Source organism: Xenia sp. Carnegie-2017, unplaced genomic scaffold, assembly GCF_021976095.1.
Source record: "Xenia sp. Carnegie-2017 unplaced genomic scaffold, XeniaSp_v1 HiC_scaffold_16, whole genome shotgun sequence".
NCBI lineage: Eukaryota > Metazoa > Cnidaria > Anthozoa > Malacalcyonacea > Xeniidae > Xenia > Xenia sp. Carnegie-2017.
In genome coordinates, this window is record NW_025813469.1 from 11,238,632 (window position 1) to 11,255,732 (window position 17,101).

Genomic DNA, 17,101 nt, shown 5'->3' on the forward strand with positions numbered 1-17,101 from the left:
TAAAAATTGCAGAGATAATAATTGTTAAGACTCATAGCTATAATTTTTAAGACAGTTATGATACATAATATTTTTTCCAAACCAAAACTGACAATGACCTTGCACGTTATTTCACAATCTTAATTGGCGGTGTTTGAAATACATTAGGCCTGCAGACATACGAGTTAATTTACTGTTTTAATACTTTAATGCCTTCATTCAATCTGCATGAACGCACGCATGCCAAAGAAATAATCGATCCATTGGAAAATTACTGCTAACAAAAGAGCCTATGTCAATAATGTGCATGTAAAAGCACTCACAAAGTCTCAGGCAAGTAAACGGCGAAGGCATCAGCAAAGAAAGCCAACAGCTAGAATGGCTACACAAAACACCATTAGACCGATTTTAAGTAAGTTGAATTGGAATACAATTTCAATGTTACATATGACTTTAGAAAATTTAAGTTGCGATTTTGTTCATTGTTTTAGGCCAGTGTGAACACTGCCACCTATGGGTGATTTGTCTACCGAGCTGTGGGCATAACGTACATCGATCTTTGGTTTGAAGAGAGGCTAGTAGAATGCTTGCCATTCAAATGTCCGATAGGCTTTAAAGTCAAGTAATTAATATGCTTTCTGAATGTTGCAGTCGTGTTTTTTTTTTATGCAATGTCCATTGCTTTATACTCTAGATGTTTTGACGAAGATGTTGATCGCTTCTTAGAAGATTTTTTTGAGTATGCATTTTTATAATTCTTTATCTTTTGAAAAGTGATACAGTAGAACAGTCAGTAAGATTGATTTCTTTTTATTTTAGAGTGATCGTTGCTAGTTTCTTTCAATAAAATGTTTATTTCAATAAAATGTATTTAAGAATATCAACGTCTCATGTTCTAATTTGTTCTTTTTCTGTCAAAATATATTTCTCCAATCATTACAAGTGTACTTGATAAGTTCTAGCCCATTTACTATCAGTCATGTCTTGTAAACTATCAAAGAAGGATTTCATCACTTCTTCCTCATCAATTTCGTATATTTTAAAACCAATTTCAGTAGCATAGCACTTTAACAATTTATTCTGTATATTGCTTTGGCGTTCATCTAAAACATGGCTCTCATCTTCAAATTCGAAGGACGATTTCTTCACTTTCTTTGCCTGCTCAATGTCTACTTTTAAAGCCATTTTCGTTTTAGTAAGACAAAAATTACCAAATAACTTCAACTCAATAAAATTGTAACGTGTTCTCCTTTTTTTATATTTGCAAAAGAAACAAGAAAACGGATCTAATATTGCTTTAAGAATAGAAAACAATTGACAATTTTAATTAAGTTTTATCGTGTTTCAATTAATCATGTCATCCAATGGCAACCTTCGTTCATTTTTTATCGTTTCCGGTTTACACGCGCGCGCCCTGTTTACTTCCTAGGACTGGAAACTAATTGACACGGGTAAGAGCTCCGTTTACTTCCGGGACCATACCTGCACCATAACTACTTGGGACCAGTTGTATCAAAGTCGGACAAGTTATCCAATGGATAAGTCATATCCAGTGAAAAAATCTTCTATACTGTAGATAGCTATCCACAGGATAAAATTACGTTGTATAAAGCAAAGATAGCAGGTTGAATCATTATCCAATCGATAACTACCACCATGCCAAGCTTGTGTACGCGATGTACCTATTTCTTTAAATATTGTTTATGTTTTGTAGATCTGCTTTATTGCATTATTCTCTTTTATCGTCGACATTTGGATTAATTTTCACGCTGAATTATAAGTAAAGACGCATAAAAATGGCCTATCGTTCTAATAATAATGAAAGTGGATATGATGAATCGAGATTTCAAATTGCTGTTGATGAAAATTTTCGCTGTGCAATTTGTCTCAACGTCGTTAAAGATCCCAGAATGTGTCAACATAACGAACACATCTTTTGTCGTTCTTGTATCGAAGAACATCTACGAGTCAATGCACAAAGATGTCCTCAATGTCAAGATCATTTGACGGTAGCTACACTTCTTCCAGCGCGTTTTGTAAACAACTTGATTTCAAAGTTTAAGATAAGCTGCGACTACGCTAATCGTGGTTGTCCAGAATTTATCAACGTTGAAGATCTTGAACGACATGTTGAAAATTGTGGCTTTGCTCCAGTGTTGTGTTCTAATGAACGTTGTGACAAGGAGGTAAACAAACGAGACAAGATTAAACATGAAACTGAGTTATGTGAATACAGAAAGACTGCATCTCACTACTTTGAAGAGATTAAAGAAATGTTTCAACGAAGTTTTGATCATGAGGAGCAAGAGAAAATGCAGCTGACTGAAATAACTAGAAAAATGGAATCACTGACGAACCAAAACATGAAATTACAGAAAGAAATGATGGAATCAAAAGGAGAAATAAGAAATGTTCAACAAAATCTTTCTATAATGACCAAAGAAATTAAAGAAATGAAAGCCATGATGCTTCAAATGTTGGAAAAGATGAATATAAATGAACAACATGTCAAAACATTGCCATCATCAACTGAGGGAATGATGAACTCAGGAAAAGAAGATATTTTGATTGCTGGAATGGCGTACATGGTTCCTTTAAGAGTGCTGAAATATTTTCATGGAAGGAGAAGAAATGGTTTGAGATTGTATCAAGGAAAATGAACACAGCTGTGCTTCATCATTTATTTATAATGATAATTTATTTGTTGTTGGAGGATTATGGTGCACGTCAATGGAGACATTGAATATAAAACAGTCACCTTTGACATGGAGAAAATTTCCCACAGAGCTTCCTTATAAATGTTGGCATCATCAAACTGTTGTTTGTAAACAGCAAATTCTTTTCATTGGAGGAGACATTCCTGGCAAAGGACCATCAGATTTGATCAGTGAAATACAGATTACTTGTACAACATCTCATGTTTTAAAAGAGTTGTGTCATATGCCTGAACCACGGTATGAACATGGAGCTGTTGTTGTTGATGACAAAGTTCTTATTTTTGGAGGATACGGAAAAGATTGCAAAGTTTTATCCAGTGTTTTGGAGTTTGATCCAAGGACTCTTACATTTAAGAAAATGCCTCTATTACCTCATCCATTGATGAAAATGGCAACAGTTCAATGGAGAGATCAAGTTGTTCTTCTTGGAGGTAATGATGGAAGAGGCTCGTTGAACAGTGTTCTCATGTATGACTGTAATACAGGAAAGATTACAGTCTTACCATCCATGTTGGAAAAGAGAAGGGGATGTTGTGCAGTTATAACTGGTGATACAATTGTTGTCATGGGAGGTATGAATGATAAACATGAATTTCTTAAATCAGTGGAGTGTTTTGAAATGGGAAGTAGTTCTTCATGGACATATTTTCCTTTAATGAATGAATCACGATATGGAGCCATTGCTGAAGTTTTACCTTTTGGACAAAAGTATTTATAAGCAAGAAAATGTTCTTTAAATAATCAGAGCATTATTATTCAGTAAAATTTTTTTATATTAAGTTAAACAAAAAATGCTTAAAATTAAATATGTAAACCTCTAATGCCCATATAACTTTTGATTACTATAACAAATTCCAGATGAAATAAATTACTTTAATATTTTACTTTTGCCGTGTGGTTGCCGGCTTAGAATTGCGCCAACGTATCCTCTGCGTGTCGTAAAAGACGACTAAAAGGGGTTGGTGTAAGGAAGGGCATCCTACCGTAAAACTTTTGCTCCAACAAAATTCATGAACTTTGGAAAAGAAGATATGGACCCAGTCCCGGCAGCCCTTCAGTGGGCAGGGGTGCGAAGAATCTCGGATCGAATGTTGGTGGAAGTGTCACCCTTGGGTAGGCACAGTGAACGTTGGGACAATGAAGGAAGGAGTGCAGAAGTGGCGGACATGTTGAAGAGAAGGAAAGTTGATGTGTGTGGGTTTCAGGAGGTAGGTTTAAAGGTGAAGGTACGAGAGTCATAAAGGGTGAAGATAATGGAGCGAGATTTAAGTGGTTTTGGAAGGGAAACGGAAGTGGCACGAATGGTGTTGGCTTTGCGATAAGAGAGGATTGGGCGAAGTCGGTTGTAGCAGTGAAGAGAGAGTTCGGACAGAGTCCTGAGAGTTGATGTAGTTATGAGGCCGAAGTTGTGAGTTTCGTTGTGGTGTATGCTCCGCAGGTGGACGAAGTGCGGAGGAGAAGGAAAAGTTCTACGACAGCGTGTATGCAGTGAGAGCAGACATTAGAGGGCGATGTGTGATGCTTGGTGATTGGAACGGTCATGTGGGAAGCGTAGAAAAGGATACTGTGCGCATGGAGGTTTTGGAGTTGGTGATATGAATGCTGAAGGCGAGGCGATATTGGGTTAGCAAGTTGTGGGATGGTGGTAGTGAATACGTGGTTTATAAAGGAAGAAAACAAGCTTGTGACGTATGAATCTGGTGACAGTAGGACGGTGGTGGATTATATACTGGTGAATGAAGAACAGAGGAAAAACGTAAAGGATGCAAAAGTGATTGCAGGAGAAGAATGTCTGACCCAGCACAAGCTGCTGGTCATGGACTGGAGAATCAGGAAGGTGAAGGGAGAAGGTTGAGGGTAAAGGCAGGCTTAAGCTATGGAAGTTACGATCAGATGAAGGGAAGCAGTGTTTCCGTGACGAAATTACGACATTGAATGTTGAGGGTGAGACGGTGGAGGAGCGATGGACGTGGAGGAGGTGTTTTAACGGCAGCGGAGAAGATGTATAAGTAAAACGGTGAAATGAAGAACAGGCAAAGTGGTGGATCAACGAGTCAGCGAAGTGATTGGCGAAAAGTTGGCATTAAAAGGTGGAGAATCGCGGACTGAAGCAGATGAGATCGATTATCGGGTTCAAAAAAGCGCGAAAAGGTCGAAAACTTATCGAAAAATCATCTCTGGAGAATGGACGATTGTTTAGAACGGCTAGAAAGCAAGGAAGAACGATATTTTGGTGCTCCCGGCGTGCAGAACCACGATGGGGAGTTGGGTGTGGTTAAAGTGTGGAGGGCGTACTGTGACCGTTTGATGAATGTAGAAGAATGAATGGAGAAGTTGAAGCGGATGAAGTTTGGGGCCGTGGAAATAATACTGTTGATGAGGTGGCGGCGGCTCTGCGCAAGATGAAAGGAAAGGCAACAGGACCAGTGAAGTGGAGTATGCGAATGTTGGACAATGAACTATGCGTAGAGAGTTGTGTAATGTAGCGAACGAGGTTTTGAGGGGCTCAAAGATGCCGAGTACATGGAGAAAGAGTCTAGTGGTCCCGCTGTACAAAGGAAAAGGAGCAGCGACGGTATGTGGGAATTACAGGACTATTAAGCTGATGGAGCATGCGTTGAAGATAGTAGAGAGTGTTTGAAAGAAGGTTGAGGAAGTTGTTCGGATGGGGAAGAGCAGTATGGATTCATACCGGGGAGGAACGACGGATGCGTGTGTTTATGTTGAGACAGCTGCAGGAGAAATTTTGGAGAAGGACAGAGAATTGTATATGGTGTTTGTAGATTTGGAGAAGGCGTTTGATAGAGTTCGAAAGGTGATCGAGTACGCGCTGCGTAAGAAAGGTGTGACAGAGAATATGGTTCAGGCAGTTATGGAGACTTATGAAGGTGTAGAGGCGGTGGTTACTGAGGAAGGTGTTAGATCTGGTGTTTTTGAGGTAAAAGTTGGTGTTCATCAAGGTTCAGTCTTGTCGCCGTTACTGTTTGCTTGTGTGATGGATGTACGAACAGAGGAAGTGAGAAAAAAAGAAGGATGCTGGTGTTTGTTGTATGCAGATGACATTGTCTTGGTGGCGGAGTCGAAGCAGAAAGTCATGGAATGGTACCGAGAATGGAAAACGGCAATAGAAGTCAAGGGACTGAAAGTGAATGAGGCAAAGACGAAGGGCATGAGATGCTCGAGGCAGGTGGAGGTGAAGGACAGCGATAAATGGCCATGTGGTGTGTGTGGGAAAAGAGTTGGAGTGAATTCGATAATGTGGGAAATGCAGTAAGTGGGTTCATGGAAGATGTTCAGGTGTCCGTGGTGCATTGACAAAGTAACTGATTTTGAGTGCGGGACGTGTCGAAGTGGTGGGCGAGTCGCGATTGAACGGTTTGAACTGGGTGACGTGAGTTTGGAAGGTGTATTGGAGTTTAAATATCTGGGCGATGTGCTAAATGATGGTGGAGGTGCGAGCAAGCGGTGAGGAACAGAGTTCAAGCAGCGTGGTGGAGTTTAGAGTTGTCGGGAATGTTGTGCGGAAAGTCGACTTCGTTGAAGCAGAAGGGAGAATTGTATAAGGCATGTGTTAGAAGTGTTTTGGGATATGGAGCAGAGTGTTGGGCGCCGAAAGCAGAGGACCTGAGAAGATTGGCGTCGACGGAAAGGAGAATGCTTAGGATGATGTGTGGTGTAACGTTGATGGATAGGATTCGAAGTGAAGAGATTAGAAAAGAGTTGGTGTTGAGTGTATCGAGAATTGGGTAAAGGCGCCAGCGTTTGAGGTGGTTTGGGCATGTGGAAAGGAGGGAAGAAAGTGCTGAAATTCGTAGAACGTTGCATATGAATGTTGATGGAGTCCGCAAACGAGGTAGACCGAGAAAGAGATGGATGGATGCTGTGAACAGTGATATGAAGGCGATGGGTATAACGAGAGATATGGCGAGAGATAGAGACGTTTGGCGTGGAAAAATTCATGGACCGGTCAACCCCCCTAGCGGGGATTAATACTGGCCGGTATATAAATGTTGTTTGTTTGTTTTTGTTTGTTGAGGAAAAAGAAAATTTATAGCTATAGTTTCTTTACAAAAACTTAACATCAAAATAAAAATCACTGCCAAGTTTACATAGCATATTTATTAATTGAGCAATTTTCATTTACTTTAGCATAAGGTGTGATAGGTAAATGATTTAATTAAAATGCAAACAAGGTTCTAGAAAAAAAATCCCACTACACAAAATAATGAGAATGGTCAATCTTTCTAAATGAAACTGGGCTGGGCATGTCTACACCATGGCACCGCCACTGCAGATATTGAAATTTTTTAATAAACCTATTTCTGAAGATCTTCTTTTTTATGTACACCATCAGTGACGTAGCCAAATAGCAAATTTAGTCCTGGGACCAGTTGTATCAAAGTCGGACAAGTTATCCAATGGATAAGTCATATCCAGTGAAAAAATCTTCTATACAGTAGATAGCTATCAGCAGGATAAAATTACGTTGTATAAAGCAAAGATAGCAGGTTGAATCATTATCCAACGATAACTACCACTATGTCAAGCCTGTGTACGCGATTGTACCTATTTTTTAAATATTGTTTATGTGTTTTGTAGATCTGCTTTATTGCATATTCTCTTTTATCGTCGACATTTGGATTAATTTTCACGCTGAATTATAAGTGAAGACGTACAAAAATGGCCTATCGTTCTAATAATAATGAAAGTGGATATGATGAATCGAGATTCAAGAATGCTGTTGATGAAAATTTTCGCTGTGCAATTTGTCTCAACGTCGTTAAAGATCCCAGAATGTGTCAGCAAAACGAACACATCTTTTGTCGTTCTTGTATTGATGAACATCTACGAGTTAATGCACAAAGATGTCCTCAATGTCAAGATCATTTGACGGTAGCTACACTTCTTCCAGCGCGTTTTGTAAACAACTTGATTTCAAAGTTTAAGATAAGCTGCGACTACGCTAATCGTGGTTGTCCAGAATTTAGCAACGTTGAAGATCTTGAAAGACATGTTGAAAATTGTGGCTTTGCTCCAGTGTTGTGTTCTAATGAACGTTGTGACAAGGAGATAAACAAACGAGACAAGATTAAACATGAAACTGAGTTATGTGAGTACAGAAAGACTGCATCTCACTACTTTGAAGAGATTAATGAAATGTTTCAACGAAGTTTTGATCATGAGGAGCAAGAGAAAATGCAGCTGACTGAAATAACTAGAAAAATGGAATCACTGACGAACCAAAACTCGAAATTACAGAAAGAAATGATGGAATCTAAAGGAGAAATAAGAAATGTTCAACAAAATCTTATTATAATGACCAAAGAAATGAAAGAAATGAAAGCCATGATGCTTCAAATGTTGGAAAAGATGAATATAAATGAACAACATATCAAAACATTGCCATCATCAATTGAGGGAATGATGAACTCAGGAAAAGAAGATATTTTGATTGCTGGAAATGGTGTACATGGTTGTTCCTACAAGAGTGCTGAAATATTTTCATGGAAGGAGAAGAAATGGTTTGAGATTGTATCAATGGAAAATGAACACAGCTGTGCTTCATCATTTATTTATAATGATAATTTATTTGTTGTTGGAGGATTATGGTGCACGTCAATGGAGACATTGAATATAAAACAGTCACCTTTGACATGGAGAAAATTTCCCACAGAGCTTCCTTATAAATGTTGGCATCATCAAACTGTTGTTTGTAAACAACAAATCCTTTTCATTGGAGGATACATTCCTGGCAAAGGACCATCATATTTGATCAGTGAAATACAGATTACTTGTACAACATCTCATGTTTTAAAAGAGTTGTGTCATATGCCTGAACCACGGTATGAACATGGAGCTGTTGTTGTTGATGACAAAGTTCTTATTTTTGGAGGATACGGAAAAGATTGCAAAGTTTTATCCAGTGTTTTGGAGTTTGATCCAAGGACTCTTACATTTAAGAAAATGCCTCTATTACCTCATCCATTGATGAAAATGGCAACAGTTCAATGGAGAGATCAAGTTGTTCTTCTTGGAGGTAATGATGGAAGAGGCTCGTTGAACAGTGTTCTCATGTATGACTGTAATACAGGCAAGATTACAGTCTTACCATCCATGTTGGAAAAGAGATGGGGATGTTGTGCAGTTATAACTGGTGATACAATTGTTGTCATGGGAGGTGAGAATGATAAACATGAATGTCTTAAATCAGTGGAGTGTTTTGAAATGGGAAGTAGTTCTTCATGGACATATTTTCCTTTAATGAATGAATCACGATATGGAGCCATTGCTGAAGTTTTACCTTTTGGACAAAAGTATTTATAAGCAAGAAAATGTTCTTTAAACAATCAGAGCATTATTATTCAGTAAAAATTTTTTATATTAAGTTAAACAAAAAATGCTTAAAGTTAAATATGTAAACCTCTAATGCCCATATAACCTTTGATTACTATAACAAATTCCTGATTAAATAAATGACTTTAATATTTTACTTTTGACTGAGGAAAAAGAAAATTTATAGCTATAGTTTCTTTACAAAAACTTCAAATTGCAATGTGTGGATTTGTCTTGAGGTTTTGTAAAGGCTTTGTTCATCAAAATCAAAATCACTGCCAAGTTTACATAGCATATTTATTAATTAAACAATTTTCATTTACTCTAGCATAAGGTGTGATAGGTACTGTAAATGATTTAATTAAAATGCAAACAAGGTTCTAGAAATAAAATCCCACTACACAAATTAATGAGAATGGTTAATCTTTCTAAATGAAACTGGGCTGGGCATGTCCACACCATGGCACAACCACTGCAGGTATTGAAATTTTTTAATAAACCTATTTCTGAAGATCTTCTTTTTTATGTACACCAAAAGTGACGTAGCCAAATAGCAAATTTAGTCCTGGGACCAGTTGTATCAAAGTCGGACAAGTTATCCAATGGATAAGTCATATCCAGTGAAAAAATCTTCTATACAGTAGATAGCTATCCACAGGATAAAATTACGTTGTATAAAGCAAAGATAGCAGGTTGAATCATTATCCAATCGATAACTACCACGATGCCAAACTTGTGTACGCGTATACCTATTTTTAAAATATTGTTTATGTGTTTTGTAGATCTGCTTTATCCCATTATCGTCGACATTTGGATTAATTTTCACGCTGAATTATAAGTGAAGACGTATAAAAATGGCCTATCGTTCTAATAATAATGAAAGTGGATATGATGAATCGAGATTTCAAATTGCTGTTGATGAAAATTTTCGCTGTGCAATTTGTCTCAACGTCGTTAAAGATCCCAGAATGTGTCAGCATAACGAACACATCTTTTGTCGTTCTTGTATCGAAGAACATCTACGAGTCAATGCACAAAGATGTCCTCAATGTCAAGATCATTTGACGGTAGCTACACTTCTTCCAGCGCGTTTTGTAAACAACTTGATTTCAAAGTTTAAGATAAGCTGCGACTACGCTGATCGTGGTTGTCCAGAATTTATCAACGTTGAAGATCTTGAAAGACATGTTGAAAATTGTGGCTTTGCTCCAGTGTTGTGTTCTAATGAACGTTGTGACAAGGAGATAAACAAACGAGACAAGAATAAACATGAAACTGAGTTATGTGAATACAGAAAGATTCCTTCTCACGATTTTGCGGAGATAAAAGAAATGTTTCAACAAAGTTTTGAGGATCAAGTAAAATGCCAATTGATAAAATAAATGGAAAAATGGAGTCACTGACAAACCAAAACACCAAATTACAGAAAGAAATGATGGAATCGAAAGGAGAAATAAGAAATGTTCAACAAAATCTTTCTACAGTGACCAAAGAAATGAAAGAAATGAAAGCCATGATGCTTCAAATGTTGGAAAAGATGAATATATATGAACATCATGTGAAAACATTGACATCATCAATTGAGGGAATGATGAACTCAGGAAAAGAAGATATTTTGATTGCTGGAGGTTACCCACATGGTTCCTTCAAGAGTGCTGAAATATTTTCATGGAAGGAGAAGAAATGGTTTAATATTGCATCAATGGAAAATGAACACAGCGGTGCTTCATCATTCATTTATAATGATAATTTATTTGTTGTTGGAGGATCACGCTGCAAGTCAATGGAGACATTAAATATAAAACAGTCACCTTTGACATGGAGAAAATTTCCCACAGAGTTTCTTTATGAGTGCTGGTATAATCAAACTGTTGTTTATAAACAACAAATCCTTTTCATTGGAGGATGCATTAATGGTAAAGTATCAGATTTGATCAGTGAAATAAAGATTACTGGTACAACAACTCATGTTTTAAAAGAGTTGTGTCATATGCCTGAACCACGTTGTAGCCATGGAGCTGTTGTTGTTGATGATAAAGTTCTTATTTTTGGAGGATGGGTAAAAGATGGCAAAGTTTCGTCCAGTGTTTTGGAGTTTGATCCAAGGACTCTTACATTTAAAGAAAAGCCTCGATTACCTCATCCATGGGCTGAAGTGGCAACAGTTCAATGGAGAGATCAAGTTGTTCTTCTTGGAGGTTATGATAGAAGAGAATATTTGAACAGTGTTATCATGTATGACAGCAAAACAGGTAAGATTACAGTCCTACCAACCATGTTGGAAAAGAGAAGATCATGTTGTGCAGTTATAACAGGTGATACAATTGTTGTAATGGGAGGTGAGAATGATGAAGGTGAAGATCTTAAATCAGTGGAGTGTTTCGAAATGGGAAGTAGTTCTTTATGGACATATCTTCCTTCAATGAATGAACCACGAGGTAGAGCCATTGCTGAAATTTTACCTTTTGGACAAAACTATTTATAAGCACAGAATTATTCTCTAAAGAATCAGAACATTATTACTCTCAGTAAAACCTGTTTATATTAAGTAGAACAGTTAAATATGTAAACCTCCAATGTCCATATAACCTTTGATTACTACCACAAATTCCAGATGAAATAAATGACTTTAATATTTTACTAATGATTGAGGGAAAAGAAAATTTATAGCTATAGTTTCCTTTCAAAAACTTCAAACTGCAGTGTGTGGATTTGTCTTGTGGTTTTGTAAAGGCTTTGTTCATCAAAATCAAAATCACTGCCAAGTTTACATAGCATATTTTTTAAAACAATTTTTATTTTCCTAACATGAGGTGTGACAAATAAATGATTTGATGAAAACTAAAAAATATTAATGAAAATATCTTTTATCTTCAAAACGCAAAAATCTTTAAATCCCAAAGTTGCCAACAAATTCGATTAATACATGACAACGACATTTGCCTGATATCTTTACTATATTATATTAACATCAAAAGTAGTTATGACGCATGCGCATGAGAAATGCCAATGACACAACATGTTCATATTACATCATAAGAACTTGAGTTATTAGATATATTTACTGATAAGTGTTACTTTCAGTTCTGCTTAAGCATTTCATGCAGTGACGTCACTGGGTGTGTTCGAGAATGAAAAAATCTGCGCGAAAAATGTGTCACAAGGTTTTTTCAATGGAAAATAACTTATGTATGCAGCAAAATATTTGTTTCATAAATATTTTAAGACCTACTTGCAAACCACCTTTGGGATTATCCATTCAGTAATAAATCCAGCACTTTATTAGAAAATACAGCACTTGCTCATTATAGATTTCCAACATACTGAAGGTTACTTCACTTCTTCATTATAGATTTCCAACATAGTGAAGATTGCTTTACTTGTTCATTATAGTTTTCCAAAATACTGAAGATTGCTTTATAACGCTGTAAAAAAAACACTAACATAAAGACATGGATATTTTAAATGTTTCTTTTTTAGTTATTGAACGAAACTTTTAAAATGACACCTACTAAATCGTACAACATGTACCGTGGTCAGAAAAACGCCAAACATTTTGTTTTGAGTCACGTTTCGATCACGCTCTATAATGCTTCGGTAGATTTAGTCACGTTTTTAACAAACTTTAGTCATGTTTTCAGCACGCTTTACTGAAATTTTTTGTCGAGAGTTCTAATCAGGAAACGACTTGGGTATGATGGAATGAAAATTTTATTTCTTCATACATATTGTGTTCTTTCTTTCTCCCGATTTTTTGTAATACTTTTGAGTTTTGAACAATTCATCACAAGTGATTGGTTTAATATCTCTTAAATATTAATATTAAACGATTCACTAAAATGAATCTAACATGGGAAAGAATTTATTACTTATACCTACGGTTGGTATCGAAGAGAAACAAACTGAAAAAAGTAAAAATAGGTACGTACGCGTACACGAGGGTAGAATGTCGAGTATAAAATGAAGTAGTTAGGTCATGAATGAACATTGTCCAAATAATATTAAATATTTAATATTATTTACATTAAACTTATGCGAGATTTAAAGTAAGTGATTTGTACTTCGTGTTCAATCAATGACCCATTAACTGTCCAACACTTTCTAATTTGCTTGAAACATTGCTTTGATTTTATGTCACGACCGTTTTGCAATATCTTCGACTACTTTCCTGTCGAAACTGTATTCCGACATGTATGAAATGTCGTTCTCTCAATCAATAAATAAATGCGCTTAGCAAGATCTTGGTGGGATCAAGGTGAGATCTAGGAAAGATCATAATTTTTGTGATATTTGGCAAGTTCTTGCATGGCATTAAAAAGATCGTGGGAAGATCGTGAAAACATTTTGTACGATCATCCATTATCTGGCAATTTTTGCATGGTCTTAGATAGACTGATCTTGGAAAGCTAGATCATGAAAATATCTTTTAAGATGATGGCAAGGTCATGAAAATATCTTGTAAGGTCATGGAAAGGTCATGAAAATATCTTGTAAGGTTATGGCAACGTCATGCAAAAAATTTTACAAATTATGCAAGATCTATCAAGTTCTTGCTTGATCTTAGAAGGATCTTGGTAGGATCTTGGTAGGTTCTTGGAAAGATAATGAAAAATTCTTGTAACAATAAACAATAACAAACAATATGTCAGCTAAGTCAAAACCACTGAACGATAATCAATGGTGAAAAGAGACGAGTAAAAAAATATTCACAAAATCGTGTGTAATCTTAAAACAACGACATTTGTTTTCCATGACGCTACGCAACACTAGGTGTTGGTGACCTCAAAGGCATTTGTGTAACGATCATAGAGCACTTTCGTAACCAAAGCACGCATTTCTGTACCGTCAGCGGACATTTGTGTAACGATCACAGAGCACTTTCGTAACCAAAGCACGCATTTCTTTACCGTCAGCGGGCATTTGTGTAATGATCATAGAGCACTTTCGTAACCAAAGCACGCATTTCTGTACCGTCAGCGGACATTTGTGTAACGATCATAGAGCACTTTCGTAACCAAAGCACGCATTTCTTTACCGTCGGGCATTTGTGTAATGATCATAGAGCACTTTCGTAACCAAAGCGCATTTCTTTACCGTCAGCGGACATTAGTGTAACGTCATTGTGCATTTCGTAACGTAAGGATCACGTAAATTTTCGGGCATTTTGGTACCTGACATCTGTTGAATTGAGAGGTTACAAAATTGTTTACATCCATCATTGCTTACCATCGTTATTTTGGAATATTTGGTGCAATTAATATTAAATAGTGAGGACACATAACATGAGCAGAAAAGGAAAATTTTATAGATGAGGTAAGGGAATTTTTCTACGAATCTTGTCTACCTGATAATTTTAAGCAATTAAACGATTTCATTTTGTAATATATGACAAGTCGCTCACTGGTCAATTGCGGTGAGTTAGATAGATAGATATAAACGTAGACATAAGATGGACGTAAAGGTAAACATAAAGGTACACCCCACCCTGATATCATTTCGTGTATTCACCTCCTCTCCCGGAAGATGTCATTGATACGAACTAAAGCGAGTAAACAGAGACAGGTTTGCAAGTTTATGTTGAAAAGACAGGTATATCCGATCCTTTATTTTGCGCATGCCAATTAACCTCCCCTCCTGGAACATGGGTCCGATACGAACAAATCCAGGGGGTTCGATCATCACGTCTCTTATGATACATGACACAACACTTTACAATGTCAGTACAATAGTAGAAATGTTATGGTCTTCGATGGTTATGTTGCAGAGACACTTGGAAAAGCAGGCATCGCCTCAAGATTTGGAATGTCAAATAGATCACAGAAGCCTTCGGAGCTTGTCTGATTGAAGGTAATGTCAGCATCTCCGGCTGGTGGGGAGAGTCGAAGAAGAGGAGCCAAAACTATCAATAAAAAAGTTGTACACATGGAAAATGTTAGTGTATATAATGTTCTAGACTAAATAAAAACCTGTATGAAGGCAAATAGAAACCTGTATGAGGGCAAAGGGAAACCTGTATGAAGGTAAATGGAAACCTGTATTTTGGCAAAGGGAAACCTGTATGAGGGTAAATGGAAACTTGTATGAGGGCAAAAGGAAGCCTGTATGAGGGTAAATGGAAACCTGTATGAGGGTAAATGGAAACCTGTATGAGGGAAAATGGAGACCTGTATGAGGGCAAATGGAAACCTATGAGGCAAAGGAAACCATATGAGGTTAATGGAAACTTATGAGGGAAAGGAAACCTGTATGAGGGTAAATGGAAACCTGTATGAGGGCAAATGGAAACCTGAATGAGGACAAATGGAGACCTGTATGAGGGCAAAGGAAACCTACAAGAGTTAATGGAAACCTGATGAGGGCAAGGAAACCTCTATAAGGTAAATGGAAACTGAGGGAAAAGGGAAACCTGTATGAGGGTAAATGGAAACCTGTATGAGGGCAAATTGAAACCTGTATGAGGGCAAATGGAGACCTGTATGAGGGCAAATGGAGACCTGTATGAGGGCAAATGGAAACTTGTATCCCTGTGGATGTATCCCTTACTAAGTGGCTCAGTGAGATGGAAAGTCTAAAAGTCAGGAATATTGTGGCCAAAATGGGTTATGTGACCCCTTACTTTTTCAGGATAAAACATGATATAATAATAAGATAACATAAATTTTCACTGTACCTTCAGCTGAAACTAAGTCATCGATCATCGACACATCTATTGGTTCTGTTCAATGAAACAAATACAAAACATTGAAACAAATGTCCTCGAGAGTGAAATTTTCCTTATGTTTGTTTATACCCACCTGGTTTGAACTCATTTGAAAATATGATCTCATTTGCCACTTGTTTTAATTCACACTCTAAACATAAAATATCTGGACCATTGATTGATTGAATAACAAAAATGTTCAACTTTATGCTAGTGGAGTTGTGACCTTCAACTTTATGCCGGGGGGCTGTGACCATCAACTTCATGCAGGGGTTGTGACCATCAATTTCAGATTACAAAATTACTTTGTTGTAAGAAAAATATAAACATCTTTTTAACAAGTTTGAAAATTTTTGCTATCCAATGGATAATGCTATCCAAGTTTCGTGCAACCGGGCCCCAGAGTGTTTACATTTACCTCCATGCAAGGGGTTAATGATGCACAAATATATAAAAAGTGTGTAAAAAATTTATTCAGATATGTGTTTGTGAGAACTGAACAGTTATTTGATTGAATAACAGCAGCATACAACAATGGACGGGGGAGTTGGCAACTTTAAGAAAGGGGCTTAAAAAGCAAATAAAGAACAGATGTTTGTGTTGTATGGCATCAACTTTAATGTTACTGCCGTTATGCACCTCATAAAGGCAGTCATTTTAAAATTACTCAGAACTGCCTTTGCTCCAAATCCAACGTCTTACGTTAAGGAGGATCTGGTAATTTTGCAGAGAAAACGCCAGAACGATTTATAAAATATGAAAGTCAGGTCTATAAAAATGGCATTTTTAGTTTTTTGAGAGCACAATTAGAAAAAAATTACTATGTTTGCAAAAAATGAATGCGAACAACAAGATGAATTCAATTTAATAATTTGTGGCTTTTAATTTATTTCTGAAGAACCAAACAACTATAAACTTTAATTATTATTATTTTACTTCAAAACTAAGACGCTCAAACTTTTTAGTTTGTTTTACAAATAAACAAGACAATATAATTTGAATGTTTTGTCATTTTAACGTTTGGTTAGTCTAACATATTTTCTCGATAATTTAATTGAACTGTCTATTTTAGAGTTTAAAACTACCCGTTTTCCAACTAAAACTGCGCATTTTATAAAATATAAGGCCTTGCCATGATCCTTGCGTTATATAAAAGAAACAAGATGCATTCTATGACCTTGAACGTACACCTACATCAATTTTCGGTAGACTTAACAAATATAACTCAAGAATCAGTATAGTTAGTCCCCATGCCTTTCAAAATAACCGATAAAGAACAAGTATCATGGGGCCAAAGTATTTTTAAATGACCTTTAAATAAGTATTTATAAATAAGTCATATCCAGTGGGAAAATCTTCTATACAGTAGATA

General features: G+C 36.5%; 2 protein-coding genes and 1 long non-coding RNA gene across 3 annotated transcripts; all 3 read left to right on the top strand.

The window, feature by feature from the left end:
- The first annotated feature begins 216 nt into the window (after positions 1–216).
- On the top strand, positions 217–810 carry LOC124437472. The gene is made up of 3 exons (XR_006945713.1): positions 217–391; positions 471–601; positions 674–810. It is a non-coding gene; the product is annotated as an uncharacterized LOC124437472 (long non-coding RNA).
- Positions 811–5,361: 4,551 nt separating this feature from the next.
- On the top strand, positions 5,362–5,970 carry LOC124436069. Its single transcript, XM_046985996.1, has one exon. It carries the CDS (start codon positions 5,362–5,364, stop codon positions 5,968–5,970), a length of 609 nt encoding a protein of 202 aa, XP_046841952.1.
- Positions 5,971–7,412: 1,442 nt separating this feature from the next.
- On the top strand, positions 7,413–11,676 carry LOC124437447. The gene is made up of 2 exons (XM_046987422.1): positions 7,413–8,733; positions 11,228–11,676. The coding sequence occupies exons 1-2, from the start codon at positions 7,491–7,493 to the stop codon at positions 11,512–11,514; spliced, it is 1,530 nt and encodes a 509-aa protein (XP_046843378.1). The 5' UTR covers positions 7,413–7,490; the 3' UTR covers positions 11,515–11,676.
- The last annotated feature ends 5,425 nt before the right edge of the window (positions 11,677–17,101 follow it).

Coding starts and splice junctions, on each gene's coding strand:
- LOC124437447 (XM_046987422.1), top strand. CDS start 7,491: ATGTGTCAGCAAAACGAACACATCTTTTGTCGTTCTTGTATTGATGAA. Junction 8,734..11,227: donor TCAAGTTGTTCTTCTTGGAG/GTAATGATGGAA, acceptor TTCTTCTTGGAG/GTTATGATAGAAGAGAATAT.
- LOC124436069 (XM_046985996.1), top strand. CDS start 5,362: ATGGGGAAGAGCAGTATGGATTCATACCGGGGAGGAACGACGGATGCG.